The sequence below is a fragment of the Neophocaena asiaeorientalis genome, unplaced genomic scaffold (assembly GCF_003031525.2).
Source record: "Neophocaena asiaeorientalis asiaeorientalis breed wild unplaced genomic scaffold, Neophocaena_asiaeorientalis_V1.1 scaffold519, whole genome shotgun sequence".
NCBI lineage: Eukaryota > Metazoa > Chordata > Mammalia > Artiodactyla > Phocoenidae > Neophocaena > Neophocaena asiaeorientalis.
This window is the reverse complement of record NW_020173486.1, coordinates 143,992-166,589: the sequence shown is the minus strand read 5'-3', so window position 1 is coordinate 166,589 and position 22,598 is coordinate 143,992. Positions and strand designations below refer to the sequence as shown.

The 22,598-nt window shown below is 37.2% G+C and overlaps 1 protein-coding gene and 1 pseudogene across 1 annotated transcript; both read left to right on the top strand.

Annotated features, from left to right (window-relative positions):
• The first annotated feature begins 11,067 nt into the window (after nucleotides 1-11,067).
• On the top strand, nucleotides 11,068-11,619 carry LOC112401214 (cerebellar degeneration-related antigen 1-like). The gene is given in 1 exon segment (XM_024747307.1): nucleotides 11,068-11,619. A coding segment is annotated over 1 exon segment (549 nt). The 5' UTR covers nucleotides 11,068-11,070.
• Nucleotides 11,620-11,682: 63 nt separating this feature from the next.
• LOC112401213 (cerebellar degeneration-related antigen 1-like) lies at nucleotides 11,683-12,475 on the top strand (annotated as a pseudogene).
• Nucleotides 12,476-22,598: the final 10,123 nt, after the last annotated feature.

Genomic DNA, 22,598 nt, shown 5'->3' with positions numbered 1-22,598 from the left:
CTTGTTTTAATAAGAAACCATGTAAAGAATGTCACTACTTGGATTAGTGGGAATCAGCGGAGGGTGAGAAAAAGGAGGGTAAGTAAATGTGACTTGGACATAAAATTGCAATTGAAGTTTGCTATCTTAATTTTCTGGCATTTTATGTTTTGGTGCTTATAGTAAACAAACAGAATTGTGAATTATACAGGCGTACAGAAATAAGCCCACTTGAACTTTCTGTATAAAATTTAAGTTTGATGATTTTTTATATTGGCTACATTTTCTGATATTCTTACTTGCTATTTGCAAAGATGCACTGGTACAGTACTGAGATAATAAATATCTGTATTTATCTAAAAGCCTTTAAGAAACTGGAGCTCAATATTAAAGCTGCCTGCAACAACAGAAAAACACTAGTTCCCGTAAAAATAAAGCATTAATGATAACTTTTAGACAACTGCTTGATAATCTATTTGAGCTAGTCATGTCCCACACTTCTGGATTCCTTTGGTGGGGGTGGAGATTTTTCTTTTCAGATCACTGGGGTTTGAAGACTATTGATGGAGATTGTCTGGAGCTACACAAATTGTGGCCTTTTCTTTTTTTTTAACATCTTTATTGGAGTATAATTGCTTTACAGTGGTGTGTTACTTTCTGCTGTATAAAAAAGTGAATCAGCTATACGTATACATAGATCCACGTACCTCCTCCCTCTTGCATCTCCCTCTCACCCTCCCTATCCCACCCCTGTAGATGGTCACAAAGCACGGAGCTGAGCTCCCTGTGCTATGTGGCTACTTCCCACTACCTATCCATTTGACATTTGACATATATGTCCATACCACTCTCTCACTTCATCCCAGCTTACCCTTCCCCCTCCCCATGTACTCAAGTCCATTCTCTACATCTGTGTCTTTATTCCTGTCCTGCCCCTAGGTTCTTCAGAACCTTTTTTTTTTTTTAGATCCCATATATATGTGTTAGCATACAGTATTTGTTTTTCTCTTTCTGACTTCACTCTGTATGACAGTCTCTAGGTCCATCCACCTCACTACAAATAATTCAATTTCGTTTCTTTTCATGGCTGAGTAATATTCCATTGTATACATGTGAATTGTGGCCTTTTCAAAGAAATATAAGACTTGCAGTGCTGTCATTTGAACTCATAGTTTTATAACACCTATCATGGTATAATAAAGCCAGTAGAAAAGGAAAAAAAAATTAGTAGCTTAAAAACACAACTGAAAAATTGGATGAATAAGCCCTCATTAAACCAGATAAAAAGAAACAGTGGCTTAAAAGCAATAACATGAACTTGGGTGTATTTTGGAAAAAAAGTAATTTTTTTTTCTTTGTGGTACGCAGGCCTCTCACTGCTGTGGCCTCTCCCGTTGTGGGGCACAGGCTCCGGACGCGCAGGCTCAGCGGCCATGGCTCACGGGCCCAGCCACTCTGCGGCATGTGGGATCTTCCTGGACCGGGGCACGAACCCGTGTCCCCTGCATTGGCAGGTGGACTCTCAACCACTGCGCCACCAGGGAAGCCCAAAAGTAATATTTTTGATTCATCATGAAAGTGAATAATAGCCACCACACTACTGTGTTCTACCCCAAGCAGTCATGTGAAACTATTTCCACTCTTAGCATCCTGAGTTTGGTCTCTCTGTTTTTCAATAAAAAGGAACTGGGGTCCTTAGATAGTGGCATACTTTAAAATCAGCCTGAAACATCCTGTTCCTGGAGGAAGCAAGGACACTTTCAAAGGTGTCTGAGTTGTGGAATAAGAGTCAGCTTAAAGTCATCACCACCGGTCTATGAAAATTTGAACATTAAAAAAGTGATTTTGGTCTCCTGGAACCAATGGAGTCTGTGAACGGCCAAATGTCCATGACAATACTCAACAGGGGCGACATAAAGTAAGCAGGCAATACAAAATGCATATATGATCACAATCCTCAGACAAACTCTGTATTAGGACCATCTGAGTCTGGATATTAAATTGAATCTGTGGGCTTTCTCACCTGCTGGGGACTTGGGGGCAGACACAGCATGAACACCTGAGCTCGTCCTCATTTTTCACAATGCTGATTAGGATGGAAACTTTCTGATGCTGAACTTGGTTCAAAATGGAGGCACCAATTTTGCTGTGTTCTTCAGGAATGACATAAGACCCACGTATAAAAAGGTGGTTGCTATAGTGAGTTTATACATGTCAGGACCTGTGTGGACTTTTGCACCTATATGTTCCTGGTGATCTAGGTACCCAAGAGAAGCTTGGTTGCGATATGAAAAAGCTGAGACTTTATACCACACTCCAGGGAGGGAAAATGTGTTTTATTCACGAAAAATGAGAAATGCATGCAAGAAGGGAGACGACTTGGTGCTAACAATGGTAACCAGGAAAACATATTGTCTCAATAATTACTGGTAATGTGGTTATGAAATTAAGTCAACTATTAAGTTAAAGTCATAAAGTAGAAAGAGCATAGTGTAAACAACCAAAAATATTTTGAAGTCTAGAAAAGGGGCAGTGGCTCATCAAGAATTCAGCTTTGTTGATCCAGAGAACACCACATCATGAGGATAGCATTACTTACAGCTATACTCCTTTCTAGGAACTTTGGGGGCAGAGTGATCTGGAGGAGGTGGTAAGGGAAATAAAAGTACAAAGTATGCTAAAGACCTTGTCTTTTGGGGGTGGGAGCACTGTAGATGAATGATTATTTCTTGGCACTGATAAGAAAATGTTTCCTCAGTGCCTAGAGATTTGGGGCCCCATTCCCAGCTCCATTCTGGGGAAGGAAGGGTCACACTGACTGAAATGGAAGCAAAAGCTCTGTTGAGGAATCAGGCCTGGAGCAGTTGACAGAAACTTCCAGAGGACCTTAAGGTCATGGACTAAATGCTGACATGCCCCCAAATAACTCTCAAGGAAATGAGAGACTGACTATCCTCTGTTAGAGAGGATCCAGAAACTACAGAAACTCGGGAAAGGTTTACATTGAGGTGATGTTGTCCTGCACTGTTATTAAGGAAGAACTGTAAAGAAACCTTTGGTTTGGGTGAGGGGTTAATATCAATCTCAATGTTAAAGCATTTTAGGACACAGTCAAAATTGTCCCTCTTCAATAGACATCAAATGCTTTAAGGTTTCCTGGTCAAAAATGAAGTCTGTTCCCATAGTTTTGTGACCAGAATGTTGCATCCCTGAAGACATAGGTCTTCCCTAATGGAAAACTATCATGAGAGAAGAATAACTTATCTTCTAAGACAGGTATCTACACTCTTTGTGGTTGGGTAGGACTCCAGGTAAACATAGGAAAAAAGTAGGAAACAAAATAAATGAAAGTAGAGGAACAAATGCTGATTTATAAGGGAGTGAGGAAACCAGCCTGCCTGGAATAGATGGTCCATGGTCAAGTAGAGAACAGGAACGGTTATGGTTATAGGGATAAGGTCATGGAGAACTTGGATGTCAGGTGTAGGAGTTTAGATTTAGTTAGGAATTGAGTTGTATGGAGAAACATATTTTAAGGAGATGATCTGGTAGCAGTATACAAGATGGACAGGTGTAGTGAGAGACTGAGAGGTTTGTGGAAGGATATAAAATCTAGATGATGAAAGCCTGAGCAAGGAGAATGAGACTGGTAAGGAATGAACAAATACTGGACACATTTAAAAGCAGATGCTTTTTTATTACAAAAGTATTATATGCTCACCTTAAACATATTTTTAACATATAAATTTTTAACAATATAAAAATACATGAACTAAAATATGTATATATCAGTGCAACCACTCTTAGAAGCTGTATTTCAAACTCTTAAACCACTATATAGGAAAAAGGAGGAAACACACTTTGACAAATCTAGGAAGAAGAAGAAAACCAAAAAAATTTAATTGACAGATTAATAATAAATATTTTACAGTTGTAATCTATGTAAAGGGTTTAATTATGAATTAAGAGGCAGACATTCTCAGATGAAGTTTAAAAAATCGCATCACATGCTGTTTTGAAAAGATACACCTAAAACAAAACACAAAAATGTTGAAAATATGGGAGTGGATAAAGATACACCAGACAAATGCTAACAAAAATCAAGTGGCGGGGGAAAGAAATGTAAAGCAAAAAGCATTAAATGGGTTAAAGAAGGTTTCTTTATGTTGTGAATTAACACAATGCAATAAGAAAATCATGAAATTTAACACAATGAAAAAGAAGTTCAAATATGTAAAGCAGAAAACGTTAAAAATAGGAGGCTGTGATAAAACAACAGTGGGAGATTTTACATACTTTTATCTGAAAAATTAGATCAAGCAGTTAAAAAGGGAAAATCTAAATAACAATTAACAAGTTTGATTTAATATGTAGAAATATGATATAATATTACCAAACAAAAAGAAAATACACATTTGCTTTAATTGCCATGATTTGAAAAAGGTAAGGAGGCACTGCTCTAGGGACTTATTAATACAGAGATTTATATTCTAAATGAAATATCAACATAGTCAAAACATCACTACCAAGTCAGTTTTATTCCAAGAATGCAAGAATAGATCAACATTAGGAAATCTATTAGTGTAATTAATACATTAACAGGTTAAAAAGAATAACAATATTATCACCTTGGCAGATACCAGGAAAGGTCTTTGATAACATTCTATATCTGTTCCTGACAAAACTATAAGTCAATCAGGAATAAGGACCAGAAGGGCATTTCCATAACTTGAAAAAGTGTATCTATCAGAAACAATGGTAATCATCATATTTTAGAGTGAAACAATGAGTTACTTCTATTAAGGTCAAAAACAAGAGAAGGATGCCTACTCTTTTTTTTAATTAATTAATTAATTTATTTATTTTTGCTGTGTTGGGTCTTCGTTTCTGTGCGAGGGCTTTCTCTAGTTGTGGCAAGCGGGGGCCACTCCTCATCGCGGTGCGCGGGCCTCTCACTATCGCGGCCACTTTTGTCGCGGAGCACAGGCTCCAGACGCGCAGGCTCAGTAGTTGTGGCTCACAGGCCTAGCTGCTCCACGGCATGTGGGATCTTCCCAGACCAGGGCTCAAACCCGTGTCCCCTGCATTAGCAGGCAGATTATCAACCACTGCGCAACCAGGGAAGCCCCCCTACTCTTTATTAAGCCATATAAATCTGCACTGTCTTGGAAGTCATAAGATCTTTACCAATGTGCTAAAAATGAATAAAATTAGATGTAAACATTAGCAGGGAAAAGACAAATGTTTCATTATTTACTGCTGACATGATTGCATATCTAAGAATTCAAGATAACTAACTGGAAAACCCCCCACAGAACTGAGTTTACAAAACTCTATATTGTAAAGATGCCAATTTTGACACATTACTCAAAAGGTCCAAGGCACTTCCAGGGATTTTTTTGTTTTACAGAGGTTGATGAGTTGATTCTAAAATTCGTCTGGAAAAAGAAAATGTACAAAAACAACCAAGTAAATTCTAGGGAAAAAAAAGAATAATGAAGGGTGGACAGATTTCAAAAATATATTACAATGCTACAATAATTAAAGCAGTGAGGTACTAGCTCAGTAACAGACAAAAATTGAATAGAAAAGAAACATAAGCAGCATACCCATAGAGAAAATTCCAAATCAGTGCAGATATAATTCAATACAATAAATAAGTTGGGAAGACTAGCTATCTCTTCTGAAAAAATAAACATAGGTTCCTACTTTCCACCATACACAACATATATGGATTAAAGCACTAAGCTATACAAATATATAAACTAGTAGAGGAAAATAATTTTGGGTACAGAAGCCTACCTAAATATAAGACAAAACCAAGAAACTGTAAACAAAAGATTACAATGTTTGCCTTTTTACATAATTAAAATCTATGCCAAATACCATCATAAATAAACTTTTAAAAAGACAAATGACAGGGGCTTCGCGCAGTGGTTGAGATTCCGCCTGCCGATGGAGCGGACACGAGTTCGTGCCCCGGTCCGGGAAGATCCCACATGCCGTGGAGTGGCTAGGCCCGTGAGCCATGGCTGCTGAGCCTGCGCGTCCGGAGCCTGTGCTCGGCAACGGGAGAGGCCACAACAGTGAGAGGCCTGCGTACCGCAAAAAAAAAAAAAAAAAAAAAGACGAATGACAGACATTGGCAACATATAGCAGACAAAAGGATACCAGCTCTAATATCCAGAGGCCTCCTACAAATCAAGAAGGAAAAAAGACAAATGATTCAACAGAAAAAATAGGCAAAGGATATGAACAAGCAATCTCCCACAGAAGAAATACAAATAGCTAATAAATATATTAAAAGGTGCTTAACTTCACTGGCAATTAGGGAAAAATAAAGGAATGAGATTCGATTTTTCATCCAAAGTGCTGACAAAAATTAAAAAGAATAATAGTGCCCAGCATGCTGGGAGGCAATTTAGCTCAAACTCTTTGATCTATCAATTACATTTCTAAGGTACTGGCCTATGAAAATACTTCTAAATGTGCAAAAGATAGATTCAAAAGACCATTTTTTATAGCATTATCTGTAATAGAAAAAAAACTGTTAACAACCTAAAGATGTATCATGTGGAAAGAGTTGAATAAATTATATAGTACACCCTACTATAGAATTCTACTAGCTGTTACAATGACTTTCTATTGATCTGGGGATGAGAGGTATGGGTTGATCAAGTTGTAGATAGAATAACATGCATAGGATAATTTCGTTTTGTAAGACACACAAGAACACATAAACAGAAAAAGTACTTGGAAGATACAAAACAAATAATCATGCCTGTCTCTGGGCTGTGGGACTAGGAGAGGGATATTTTCACTTGCTACCTTATAAACCACTGTACTTTTATAATAAGCATGTATTACTTTTCTAACAGAAAAAGTAACATAAGTTCATTGTATAACATTTGGATTTTTTAAAAAACTGTAAGGAAACAGAAGAAAGCGATATGAATTCTCACCACGCAGAGGCATTAGTGTCACCACTTGTCTTTTCAGTCCCTGTTATGCATTTTTAACATACTTGAGATCTTACTCTACATAATTTGGGGCTTGTCTTTCAACTAAGATAATATTGTATTTTCCCTATAGAAAATTCAGAGAATAAAGAGACACAGAGAATAAAAAGCCCATGTATTTCCACCACCCAGAGATAATTGCTTAAGAAAATGTGAAATTCAAGTGCACAGAACTGAATTATGAGTCATGCATCCACACTGTCATAGAACATGCACACTGTTTCACTGACCCGTGCCCTCTTTTTGATCCAAGAACTTGTTCTTTTATTTAATTTTCATAATACTCATACAATCACTAAATAGTCAATGATATGTTTTTAGTTATAGAATAAATACCCACCTACCCATCCACCCATCAAATCTGAGCACTAGAATACTGACAATAACTTCCACCTACTTCTCTGATCCCCTCCTATTCCAACCCCCTTTCCTCAGCCCCAGTGGCCGTTATCCTGAAGTTTTCCTTGCTATTCCTTTGATTTCTAATAAAATATTTTTAATCCCAAATATATATGTACACCTAAATAATATAGCCTTCAGTTTTACTTGTTTTTGAATAGTAAAAAAGGGATATTCTATTATATGTAGTCTTCTGGGACTTGATACCTTAATTTAACATGATAGAAGTAAAATCTACCCATATTATTATTATTATTTACCTGTAGTGCCTTCATTTCTCTGCTGTATAATATTCCATTGTGTAAATATACCACAATCCTTTTTGGACTTTCACTACTAATACTTTAGTGTATATTCTACTGGTCATTTTTCTGAAGACATTTATATAGTTTTCTTACTACAAAATTGGAATATTATACATACTTTCATGTGACCTGTTTCTCTCACTACTGAGATCTTGTGAACATATTCCCATTTCAGTAAATATTCTTCTGAATATTAAATGACTGCATAATATGTCATCATATTGTTGCAACATAATTTTAGCTAACCACCCCCAACTGTCGGACATCCAGATTGCTTTTAATTTTTTTGCCATGATAAGCAATATGGATGCATATGCCCTTTGACTCAGCAACTCTCCTTTTCAGAATTTATCCTAAGTAATATCTGAACATTTATGCACACAGTTATGTACAGGGCTACCACGTGGGACAACACAGTTTGTGTTCTGCACAACTTACACAATGTATGTGCTCATCACAGCAGTTTTTAGAATACAAAACAAATTGGAAAGAATTTAATGCCCACCAGTAGGAGACGAAGTAAATAAGCTATGTATTAAAATTATAATACAGATGCACGTTTACTGACATGAAATGTTTACAATTTATTAAGTGGAAAAAATAGGATAAAAGGCAGTATGATTCCATTTTGTAAAAAAAATTAACATACATAGAGTGTGGAAGAGCATACACCAAAAATTTTACAGTGTTTGAGTGTTGAGTTTATTTTTTAAATTTTTTCACTTTGCTCACTTACATTTCAAAGTGTTTTCAACAGTAAAACTTGATTACATGTATAATAAAAAATGAATAAATAATGAATTTTATGCACAATCATTTAAATATTTTCCTGAATATAAAATACTTTCACACTGTAAGAACTTTTGCAGAAAATAAGAACATAGAGAAGTAAACAAAAATCACACATAATCCTACCCACCTAGAGATAATTAGTTCACAATCTCCAATGTGTGTATTTCTAGTCATTTTTCTCTGATTATATATATTTAAAATAATTGCAGCCATACTCCATATAATCTTATATGCTGATTTCTCACTTAACATTATATAATATGAACATACCATAAATATTTTAATGGAAGAATAGTCTATCACATGGAAATAGCACATTTACTTAATCATGCCCTTAAAGTTAGACCCTTAGGTTTTTCTGTTTTTCACTATACCAAGTAACTATGGGAGGAATATCTTTGTGCATGAATTATCCATATTTTAGATCATTTCCTTGAGTAAATTTATTGAAGTGAAAATACTAAGTCAAAGAGTACCAACATTTTCATATACCTTGATATATATTGCCAAAACTGTATTTACTATATATTTTAAGGCAGCATGGAGAAGTAGAAAAAAAAAGTCAAAATATGTGGATCCCATGCCCGTTTTTAGTACTTGCTGTTTAACCTCTAGTTAGGTAAAAGTGATATAAAAACATCTGTCTTAGCTTAGTCACAAGGTTATTTTGATAATCAAATAAGAAAATAGATCCTCCAGCAACCATATATGTTACTTCCTCAGGAATGCTTTTCTTAACTTTCTGGACTCTTACAGCATCCTATACTTAATTTTCCTTCATGGCTTTACAACAACTGATAAATAATTGTTCAATTATTTGTACATTGTCTGTTTCTCCCAAATGATTTTAAGCTCCATTAAAATATGCCTGGCACACAGTTGACGCTCAATAAATATTTGTTGAATGAAAGAATAAATGGATGGATGGAGATGGAGGAATGAAGTGACAGCACTTTGTAAACTAAATCATTAGACATTTATTTGGAAGGTATTTCAATTATTATTATTATTAATTTGTATAGATGATTCTAGATCTTTAGAGGTTCCTTGCCTAACCATAATTTCATTATGTAGCGTTAATGCTTGCCATGCCAGCCAGAGGCACAGGTAGCAACGTTGCTGGAAGCACCTGGTAGGAGCTGAGACTTGGAGAACCAAGTAGTTAGTTCTCTAGGTCACCAAGCTGGGAGTTAAGGAGTTGTAGTTACCATTAATCAAACACAAGGCAGTGGTCAGGAATCCAGGATGTCAGTGATATTTGAAGAAGCAGGTGGATCCTGGAGGTCAGAAACAAACTAATGGTAAATGGTCTAGATAGTAAGGTGCAAACTGGAGAATGGATTAAAGTAGATGGGAGAGTTAAATTCCAGGCATCAGTGCTCAAATCATGGAGTTATGAATATGATTCTAAAGCAAAGGGTACTTGAATTCAGTTCTCACTTGTGTTATTTCTGCCCAAACTGAAAATGATATCAGGAAATGTTTGTGCCTAGTTCCATATACATGAGCAAGGAAATGATAGTAGCTAGTTGAGGAATGAGATTTGAGGAACACAAATAGGTTCTGATAAGTGACAGGATAAAGTGAGACCATTTATATATAAGATCTTATAATAATTTACACATAAAATGGGAGCAATCAAGCTTCAGATCCTCTAATTCTCATCTTGATTTTCAATAGCAGATATTATGGCATAATGGATAGGGTCATAGACTCTGGAAACAGGCTAGCTGTGTTCAAATCCCAGTGCTGTACTTTATTAGTTGTGTCCGTTGGACAAGTTACTTCACCTCTGTGTGCTAGATTCCTCATCTGTAAAACAGGGATGATAGTATCTACCTCAATGAGTTCTTATGAAGATTAAATGAGTTGATGCATGTAAGGACCTTAGAACAGTGCCTGGACATAGTAAATGCTATGTTAATGTTATTATTATTATTATTTATGTCACATAAGACCAAACAACAAAAATTGATGTTATAAAAAATGGATAAATACACTGTATGTCAGCTTTATCTAAAATAATAAAGTCTCTAAACAGGAATTTTTCTCATCAAAATAAGAATTTTACTTGTACCTAAACAGAGTTGACTGTATAAAATATATGAGCATTAGTAAATTAGCAAAATTTGTCACAGCAATCCCATCTATGTGTTTATTCTATAGAAGCTGTTTTACGAACACTATCTTTAAAAGTTGTAAAGAATGAATGCACATTTCCTAGTAGCAAAAACACTATTGAGCTGCAGTACAGTTGATCCATAAGATCTGGTCTATAAGAAGGAATGCCCTATTCAATTTTTTGAAGCTAATTCAACTAGAAGCAGAAATATTTGAGTTGGAAGGCTTGTATATGGAAAAATCTGAACATGGAAAGGCTCGAACTTGGGAAGACTAATTTTGAAAACGTCTGGACCTGGGGAAAGGTCGGAAGGCCTGAACTATGGAACATGTTAAAATACCTGGATATCGTAGACACTGGAAGACCTGAATGTTAGAAGACCGGTACACTGGAGACGTTGGAAGACGTGGATATTGAGCCTGCTTTTGGAAGACTGAGTAGTTGTTTGGAAGACATGGAGATGCTGGAAGACGTGGAGATGTTGGAAGACGTGGAGATGTTGGAAGACGTGGAGATGCTGGAAGACACAGAGATGCTGGAAGACGAGCAGATGCTGGAAGCCCTGGAGATGCTGGAAGACCTGGAGATGTAGGAAGACATGGATTTTCTGGAAGACGTGGTTTTTTTGGAAGACGTGGATTTTCTGGAAGACACCCCTTTGTTGGAAGACATGGATTTTCTGGAAGACGCACCTTTTTTGGAAGACGTGAATTTTCTGGAAGACGCATCTTTGTTGGAAGACATGGATTTTCTGGAAGACACGGCTTTGTTGGAAGACGTGGATTTTCTGGAAGATGCCGCTTTGTTGGAAGACGTGGATTTTCTGGAAGACGCACCTTTGTTGGAAGACATGGATTTTCTGGAAGACGTGGATTTTCTGGAAGACATGGGTAGGCTGGAAGACATGAATTTGATGGAAGACACAGTTTTGTTGGAAGACAAGGATTTGCTGGAAGACATGGATCTCCTGGAAGACGTGGATTTTCTGGAAGCCAGGATTTGATGGAAGACATGGATTTTCTGGAAGACTTGGATAGGCTGGAAGACCTGGAGGTCATTGGAAGACATGGATTTCCTGGAAGACATGGCTTTTCTGGAAGACATGGATTTTCAGGAAGACCCGAATTGTCCGGAAGACCTGGATTATTTGGAAGACATAGATTTGCTGGAAGACTTGGAAGTTACTGGAAGACATGAATTTTCTGGAAGACGTTAATCTCTAGGAAGACATAAGTTTGCTGGAAGACCTGAATTTAGTGGAAGACATGAATTTTCTGGAAGACGTGGCTTTATTGGAAGACCTGGATTTAGTGGAAGACATAGATTTTGTCTGGAAGACGTGGATTGATTGGAAGACTGGATTTGGTGGAAGACATGGATTTTTCTGGAAGATCTGGATTTGATGGAAGACGTAGATTTTTCTGGAAGACGTGGACTGAGAGGAAGACCTGGATTTCTTTCTGGAAGACATGGATTGACTGGAAGACTTGGATTTTTACGGAAGACGTAAATTAGCTGGAAGACTTGGATTTGGTGGAAGACATAGATTTTTCTGGAAGACGTGGATTGGCTGGAAGACTTGAAATTGTTGGAAGACATGGATTTTCCTGGGAGATATGGATTTTGTGGAAGACCTATAATTGCTGGAAGACATGGATTGTCTGGAAGATGTGGATTTTCTGGAAGACTGGGTTAGCTGGAAGACCTTGATGTTGTTGGAAGACTTGGAATTAGTTGGAAGACTTGGAGTTGCTGGAAGACTTGGGAGTCGTTGGAAGACCTTGACACTGGCGCCATTGGAAACCCTGGACATTGGAGACATTGGAAGCACAGGATGTTGGAGACATTGGAAGCCTTAGATTTTGAGGACATTTGTTATTCTGGACATTGGAGACCCTGAGTGTTGGAATTAATGGATATGGAAGCCATGGATACTGGAAGCCCTGAACACTAGAGACATTGCAAGTCCTGTACCTTGGAAGCCCTAAACATTGGAAGGTATGGACAGTAGAAGACCTAGACATTTAGAAATCTTAAATCAGAATCCCTGGATATTGGGAGACACTAGAAAACCTGGGTATTGACATATTCATGTTAAAAGACATAGAATTTGGAAGATGTACTTTTCAGGATGCTGGAAGTCAAGAGTGTTGGCAGCCCTGAACATTAGGACACCTGGACACTAAAAGATCGGGATATTAAGAGAGACCTAGTTATTCAGACACTGGGGATGTTGGAACACCTGAATGTTAGAAGACCAGGCTCTTGGAGATATTGAAAGACTTGGGCATTAGAGGAACTTGTGATGACAAGACTTTGTAAAATCAGGATTTAGAAGATACTATAAATTGTAGGAACTGAATTATTTATGTGCTGGAAGATATTAGAAGAGCTAGACTTGGACACAATGAAATAAATGGACTCTAGAAGACCTGTAGCTAGGAGGTATTGGAGGATTGGGAACATAGAAAAATTGGAAATTAGAACTCTGGCCCCTGAAAGACAAGACCTGGAACTTGAAGATTGATTCTTGGAGTTATTAGACGACCCAGACTTTTAATGACTCTGATATTGAGGAGTCTAAAAACATTAGCACTGGACATGTTGCAAGCCAGAGAGTAGAAGACATGGATATTGTAACATTTAGAAGATCTGGCAATTGGAGATATCAGAAGCTATGTAGCTCAGAAGACCTGATATTAGAGACACTGAAGAATTGTAAGGCCTAATCTTAGAGCTATTGGAAGGTCATGTTGAAAAATATTGGCAATGTTGAAAGACTATCATATTAGGACCTGATGTAACATTAAAAGACATAATAAGGCTACTCAGTCTTTATGACTATGGCATCTCTTTCATTAAAAAGTAAAATACAGAGAAAGGACTTCTTAGGAAGATGACAAAGAGGAAGCAGGGAAATTCAATTAAAAATGAGTAGTTTCAGTGGGTTGGAACTTACTTCATAGTCTCAACGAACTGGGATTCTGGGGGTTTATTGATTGACAGCATGAGGAATGAGGAATTATCAAAGAATAAGCAACAACATGGCAGGGGAACTACTTGACTTTAGGTCAGGGGTCAGCAAAAGTTTTCTGTAAAGGATCAGATAGTAAATATTTAAGGTTTTGCAGGCCATATGGTTTCTGTTGCAACTACTATACTCTGGCATTGTAGTGAAGCCTTAGATAATACGTAAATGAGTTGCGCCAGATTTGGCCCACGGGCCTTAGTTTGCCAGGCTCAGCTCTAGATGCCAAATCTAGGGAATGGTAAACTTAACTACTTCCAGGCTAGCATTCACATGCAAAAGAATGGATAGAGCAATCTGAAGCCCAATGGTAAATAAAGATAGTATTTATGTGATGATATTCGGAGATGAAGCTGTCAAGAACCTAAGAATGTAGTTTAGATCTCCAATTAATTGTTTCAGGGCCCTAAACAAGGAGATTTGTATTCAGAGCCAAAATTAAGTGGGTAGCATTCAAGGCCCCTGGCCAGGGGCATAACGTTCAGTGAGGATGCCCTAATTTAGTAGGTTGGAAGCTTAAGAAGAAACTCACAAAAAATATTTTTTTTAAAAAAAGAAGAAACTCACCCCTAAAGACTGGGGTTATCCTGCCAAGACTAAGTACCACTCACCCAAAGAAAAAGTCCCCAGCCAGTGAGAGACAAGAAGCCAGTGGCAAAGCCTTCATTCTATGTCCCATGTTCTTGTCATCATACCACTGCCAAATAATCAAGAGCCAACTCTAGGTGTTTGCAATGATGGAGAACAGGAAGGAGATTACAGCTTGGTAGGCTCATCTCAGGCACTCTAGCTTCAGATAATCTGATTTCCGATCTTACCCATCCAAGACTGACAAGCTTAAGAGATCAGGATTGAGCTATAGGCCGGAAGATCTTTAGTACTTAGATAGGGCTGAGAAAGAGAGGTACTATCACATATATTGCATAAAAGAGAACACTGGTAGATAAAACTGGTTAAGGTACACTGGGATTAGGCCTGGACTTAAAGGTTAAATAATGGAATATATAGACAATGGGCAGCCATTGATGATTTTTGAACAAGAAAGTACCAGAATCAGAATTGTGCATAAGGAAAGTTAGTCAAGCAGCAAGATGCTGAATGCCAAAGACCACTAGATAAATACACTAGAACACCAAAGACTCCAAATTAGAACACTTAAAAGGTTGGGATGTGAGTTATAACATTACAGTTGAATTAAGGTTGAATTAAGTTGAATTACAGTTCTCTTGCTCAGCACACATAGCGTCAGAGTTATGATGAATACTCAGAATTCTGAATACCACTATTTTAAACTTCTTGATTGCCAACACAGAATACATGAAATATGAGGAAGTTCAGAAGTTAGTTATAAGGAATTGTCTTGTTCTCACCTAGTAAGATTACTTAGACATCCAATTTTTCTCAAAGGCAGCTGAGCTAATACTTTGTGGTTTAAGCAAAGTAGGTCCTATATAGCTTTATCTTTGGCTCCTATAACACAGAGTGACTTTATCTTAAAAGTGGGATCAAGTGGATGAATTAGTTTCTAAAGAATAGGAATACATCCATGTGAGAAAAGTCATTACTTCTAATCACTATTTAAATAAATAACCACATTATAAATATAGTATATAGAATCTCTGTAGGTCAAGGTGTAACAGGGACGGAGGAATTATTGTTTCAGGTATCTCTCATAAGCAAACAAAGAAAAATATTTAACATCAATTTTTAGTCATTCTCTCTTCTTAAAACCATCATGCATAACTTATTTTGAGGGAAATTAGATAAAATATCAAAATGGTAAAATTTGGCAAAGAGTAAATGATCATATTCTAATTCTATAATGATTATTCATGTTATAATAATAATAATAGCAACAGTTTATTGAGCGCTTACTATGTGCCAGGCACTGTACTAAACATTTCATACAATCTCATAGCAATCCTATAATGCAAGTATTTTCGACCCTGTTTTACAGATTAGAAATTCAAGTTTGAAATGGTTTAAAAACATGGCCACAGTTACATAGCTGGTAATTGGCAGGGAGAGACAGGATTGAAAGTAGGCAGATCTGTCTGATTCCAAAGCCTAGGCCCATGCTGACTTCTCACACCCCAATAGGCCAAGGGTTATCCTACCAGGACTAAGCACCATTCACCCAAAGAGAGGGAGTCCCCAGCCCAGGGCAGACAAGAAGCTGTTGGCAAAGCCCTAACTCTAACTCCCATGTTCCTGTCATTAGGGCACTCATCATACCACTGCCAGTTAATCAAAAGCCAACTCTGGGTGTTTGCAATGATAGGTTAATTATATCTTTGGCTTTATGTAGTAATGCAAGAAAAATGAAGCGCAGTGTCTCAAGCGCACTAGATTCATATTTAACTTCTCAATATTTGTTATTCATGCTAATGAAATGTACTATTAACCCTTTCATCTATTTCTACTCGATTTTATGGTTCCCAAAAACATATACATTCTGTTCATAGCACATCATATTTATTTCTGAATTCTTAGAGAAACAACCATAACAAACTGACATCAAAGGCCATTAAAAGGTAATAAAAACTATGCAAAGTTCAATGAGAAATGTATTTCACAGCACAAATATGACCCACACACCCTTAGACTATACACACTGTAGAAGCCCTTTATTAGCATTCAGGTGCCGGCAGCTATGTAATCCAAATGTGTAGTTTAAAGAGCCTTCTCTGCATTTTGATCTTAAAAGATTTTAAGTAAACAAAAAGCTCTTTTTTAATGTAATGCCAGCTTTCTAATATTTTCTACAAATTTCAGCAACCTGGACTGTCCTTTCTCTCTACCCCCTTTTTCTTTCTTTTTTTCTTCTTGCAAGTTGTTAAATATCTGCAAAGGAGGAAATTACCATGCACTTCATAATATTGACCACAAGAATTTACCTGAACCATTTGACAACAGAAAGATTCTTTCCGCTCAAACTGTGTATAAAATATACTAAAAGAAATTTCAATTTTAGGGACTATTCTTAACTTAAAAAAGAAAAAAGAAGCACCCATGTACATGGCACTGTTGTCGTTAATTTCTATTTCTACCACTTAGCCTAAACCAACTTTCACATCCTCCTATAAGTTCTGCTGACTTGTTAAACTGAACCATATTAAAATGTTCTTTTACCCTCACCAGTGATACTTCTCAGATTATTTTAACTGGATATTGCCTTAAACAAGAATTAGACCTATCCCAATATTTTATTTCAAATGGCCTGGGACCTAGACAAATGTTTCCATATATCAAGCCAAAGTCTAGGCATTCCTACCACAATCAAAATCATACAATAGTCAGTTTCCCATTGTATTATTTTATACTAATTGGTCCCGATGGATGCTATTCAACTCAAAATTTGATTTATCTAATTCTGGTCAAATTAAGACCAAAAAATTGCCAACAAAATAATCTCAATAAATGGCAAAATTATCAAGAAACTACATTCTTTAAAAGCATATGGAACTACTGATTATGCTGGTAAAATAATCATTAACTTAAAAATATTTACCTCTAGGTATGATTAAGAGTACACCGATCATCCATGGAACCTTGAAACAGTTAACACAGATTTCTCTGCTTTGGTTTATGGAAATGATACAAAATGTTAAAGTGCTTTACTCACAATATCTATGCATCATATACATAATACAAACCCTATAACTCAGAAGAAAAAGAGCCATTATCACATTGAAAAACTCACAGGAGGCACTCTCTATCTTTCCTTTCAGAGAGTTGATGTTATACTGGCTTCCCTTTTTTCTGTGGCATCCATGCCTAACTCTCTTTTCTGAGAGGGACTAAAACATGATAAAGCTTGAACCACAAGAACAATTTTTAAAATAACAACAGTATAGGACAGTGATATTACTACTTACCTTGGTCTCTATGAAAGGGGTTGGGTAGTCTCAAAATCAACCAATGAGGCTGATGCACCTTTCTCTCAAGGTAAGAATGTCAGAGATAGAAGGACATCAGAGACCAAGTGGTCCTATTCTCTCCTTTGACAGATAAGGAAAGAGTAGGGTGATTTGAATAAGACCATCCATTGAGCTAGTGGCAGAGGAGAAACTTGGAATCAAGTTTTCCTAGCCCCTGGGCCCACTATCATTTGTGTTACATTTTCTATCATAATTATGTGTAAACTTAGAGCAGTGGTTTGCAACCATGACTATATTAAAACATCATTTGAGAAGCTTTCAAAATAAACAGCTGCTGGCCTCACCTCTGACTCAGCATGTCCAGGGGGCAGGTCCCAGAAATCTGTGTTTTTTGAAGCTCCCCATAATGCTTTGGATGGGCAGTCAGTGTTGAAAACCACCGTGGCTTAGAGAAGAGTGTAAGCTCCTATGGCACGGTGGCAAGTCACTAGATCCCTCTCACCCTCTAATGGGTTTTCAACTCTCATCTGCCTCTTGTGACCATGTTGAGGAATGTCTGTCGTCTCAACTGTAACTATGCAAGCAAGCCTTTTAACTTTTGTATTTTTTCCCTTTTCTCTGATCACTTCAAACTCAGATATAGGTAGCCTATCTTTCAGACCTCCAGGCTGGGAGGGAAATTACTGGATTTCCAACATCTTTAGGGAAGAGGATATTCAAGCATTCAAATCACTGGGAAGAGCAGATATGAGAACAGAGAAGATGGATGGAAATGAACTCTAGCAGCTTCTCCTCCTTGATTAGGTGCCAAAGTAAATCCAGGAATCCATTATAAATGTACTGCCTTTCAGGACCTTATACAATTCCTGCAAAACAAATTAACTTATACCAAACTAATTAAAAGGGGAAGATTTGTATCCTTTCGGTTGAGATAGCAAGTTAGGCTTAAACAGAATTAAAATAAATTTCAGGATCAAGAATACAAAATTTTCCAATCAAGTTGAGTACCCCCTCCCTAGGTCTTAGAGTTGAGTTCCTGAAACCCTCATTGTAGGGGAATTTGTGTTGGAGGAATATATAAGGTTTGGGGGGAAATTGGGGGAGAGAAGAGAGTTTTATGAAAGCCCAGACAATTGGTTTGTTCACTGAAATAAAACACTAAGTAAAGTGACTCTTGGTGGTACTTCACTAATTTTACATTAGCAATAGTGACTGTTGGGCAATTAATTTCTATTTCTCTCTGAGCTCAATGAAAATGCTGATCATCACAGTAGTGACAGGGAAAGAATGGAAATAACAGAATTTTGTCTGAATATGAGTAAGCTCAGTCTCCCGCTCCACTTTCATCCTTCAGCACGTGGATCATCACATCATCAGAGTTGTCAGTCTGAATCCCAAGGTTCAAATATCTGTGTGAGGTCTTTCTGCCTGCTGTTTGTAGAATGGGTTTGCATGACACAGCCCGACGGTCCAGCCTCTTCTCCCTGTTGAAGCAAGCAGAGAGAAAACACTTACTGGCCTTTGTTTGAAGGTTTCTTATTACTGCTTCATAGGGTTATGGGTAATCATTTAAGCCTTGCCTGAAGGTCAATAAATATTCCACCGAAGGATCTCTTTTCTCTGAATCATCACGGCAATTTGGTTTGCAGAGTGGGTGCTTCAACATTCTTCGAGTTCTGGAAGTTAACCTATACTGACCTCTTTCATCAACTTTTGATGTGATCACATCTCTGAAATATTTCTCAACTGTCTTCTGAGGGTGAGAATCTACAGTTCAGCAATGTCACTTAATTCACTGTCCTCAAATCCTTCACCACCAAAACGTTTTGCAGATACTACAACATTTTCAATTCTTTCTGCAACTGGAAGGAACCTTTCAGAATCAGTTACAACCTCATTCCAAAGTTTCTTCCAGCCTCCATTAAGGTTTGATTGTTTTATTTCCCTCACTGATTCTTCTACCACAGTTAAAGCGTTACAAACGGAGAAATTTTGCCAAGCTACTTTCAGAGTAATTTCTGATGTCTCTCTCATAAGATCTGCCAGGTAGTAAAATATACTCACAAGTGCATGGATTGAAGGAGTGGAGTCGTACTGGGGGGAATGGAGACGACTTCAGCACAAAGATCAGCATTTACAATCACGCTTTTGTCACTGGGAGCCGTGTCCAGAATCAGCAACACTTTGAATTCAAGATGTTTTGGGTTGAAATATTGTTTGACCTCAGGAACAAAACACTTCAAAAACCAGTCCAAAAAGAGTTTCTCAGTGCTCCATATTTTATGGTTTCCTTTCAGGTGCACGGAAAAGTGTTTCTGGCATTTTCTTTTAAGAGGGCAAGAATTTCGGAATCTGTGAAGCAACATGGGTTTAGAAAGTCACCGGAAGCATTGGAACAAAGAAGAACTTTGAGCTTCTCTTTCCCAGGCTTGAAGTCTCTGGTCCTTTGCTCATCCTTTGCAATAGATGTGCAAGTAGGCATGCGCTTCCAGAACAAGACCATTTCATCAGCATTGAAGACCTGCTCAGGCAAATAACCATTTTTCTCCATCCGTTTCTTCAGGATATTCTGCAGCGGCTTCATGATCTGCTTCCTCTACCAGCCACTTCTTTTCATACAGACCATAGCGGTTCTTAAACCTATCCAACCACCCATTACGATAAATGTTATAATTTTCCATCCAGATCAAAATTTAAACTTGCATTTTTGTGATGCTCACTGCCAGATTATACACATGGAAAGAGGCTTATTCAGGCTTCTATGTTTTAGAAGCCACAAATGCAAATCTCTTTCCATTTTCTCTATTTTAGCATTTCAAGTTATGTCTGATTGTCTCAGTGATTCTGGTGTGCCCCTTGATGCACTGGCCCTAATAGCTTTCTCATTTTTCTTTACTGATTCATTAACACACAAAAAAAACGCCCTACAGAGGTCTGGTTTCACCATTATCAAGCGTTTCAAGAATTCTCATTTTGTTTGCTATAGGCACCACCTTTCTTAACCTCTTCACTCTTCTTGCATTTCTATCATTTACCTCCTTGGTTTTTTGCTTGGATGCCATTCTCACCCAAACTTACACAAGTTTACAGTTACGGAAAGTTTTCTATCACCGAGCAATACACAACACTATAAGGAGCAAATGATGACATTCACAAGACAAATAAAAAGGGCAAAATAGCTTTTGCATGACTACACATGTGTGTGATTGACGGCCGCAGAGGGAACAATAGGCAGAAGAACCAGGGTACAAGCAAGCAATCCAAATGTTGGTCTTGTCACATGAGATAGTCAGTAAGACAACATGATGGTAACTTGAATTTGCATATTGTTACAAAACTCTCAAAGGTGCAGACTAGGTAAACTCAAATTTCATATGAGAATGACTTGTAGCTGTGAAGGCACCACAGAACTCAGCAGTCAAGGTCAGGCTACCAGGCTGAGATGAGAACAAGTATCACCATCTAGGAGAAAGCAGACACAAAAATAGGAAATGGAGTCAGGAACAGAAGCAGTCTGCACAAGTAGGTAATAAGCTAGTGAGGAGAACAGAAACGTGGAATAATAATAATAATATATGCCAAATTGCCCTTTCAAAGGCTGTGCCAATTTGCGTGTTCACTGAGAGTGGATGAGAGTCCTTTTCCCCCATGTGTTCACCAACATGAAATACTATCGGCTTCTGCAATTTGTGCCAAGCAGAAGGTGAATAACAAGGTATCTCATTTTTGTTTTAATTTTCATTTCTTTAATCATCTTTCCATATGGTAAGCCATTTCTATTTCATCTTTAACCTGTCTGTTCATATCCTTTGCCCAGTTTTTAATGTTTTTCTTACTGATTTGTAGGTGCTATTAGCGTATTAAGGAACTCTTATTTGTAATTCTATATTGCAAACATTTTCTCGAAGCCTGTCATCTACTTTTTAATTTTATTTTGTCTTTTGCCATAAAGATGTTTCAAATATTTATGTAGTCAAACGTTTCATGCCTTGCTTTGAAAAATCTTCCCTTCCCTAAGAGGATAAAAAACATAGAAAAATAAAAATACATACAAAAATACATTTTTATTTTTCACATATTTTCTTTCATTGTTTTCATAGTTCTGTGGTATTATTTTAAGCTGTTGAGTAAAGGATGGACTACTCAATAAATGGTGTTGGAATAATTGACTATCCATCTACAAGAATGTCTGAAGGCCTCTCTCAATGGCATTTCTCCTCTGTACTAGAGCCACGGAGCTTCTGGTAGAGTCAGAGCCCCAAGATGACCAAGTTGGGGCTCAAGTTGATTGCAGCTGATACGCAATTTCTCCGGAGGTCAGCATAGCTTGAGGAGGGTGATGTTTCCAAATGAATAAATAATTACTATACATTTTGCTGGCTTAAGTTCCATTCTGCTACCAATCTATACTGCTAACTTTTATCAACTGAGTGACAGTACCGAGTTCTCAGATCTCTGATCTTCAGGTGGCACAACAGGAGAAACCTGAATATGAGTTGTCCATTAGATGAGATTAGGTGATTACTATTGACTCTATTAGGTATAAGGAACTGTGGTAATACAGGCAAATATTCACTTTGGCGGGGGAGCTGAAGTAAACACATGTTATGTAATCAGTTTTGTTTTATGGAAAAATGTTAATTGTTAAATCCAGGTAGTTGGTAGGTAGGCATTCATTGCACTATTCTATTTCTCTATAGGTTTGAAAATTCTCATAATAAAAAGTGTATGTGTGCATACACATATGTGCATAAAGTAATAATCTCATGTTTCATGGCTATGTTTTAGGCACTATCCCATATACATCAGTGGCTTTTCAGGTTACATACAACATGAAGAGTTACAACTAAAGACCAACTGATCACTGGAGGGAAATCACTTTAAATGAAATATTTTCCTTTGTTTTTAGTCAATAAATTAAATACTAAGGCATTATGAAGCTGAATCCCAATATCATTTTGAAGGTAAGAGACTCAATTTCCAAGTCTTTTTTTTTTTTCTCTACCAAATTTGAATGGAAGGTTTATAGCAATTTTACTAGAAACTTGATTATTTGAACCTGGGGATAATTCA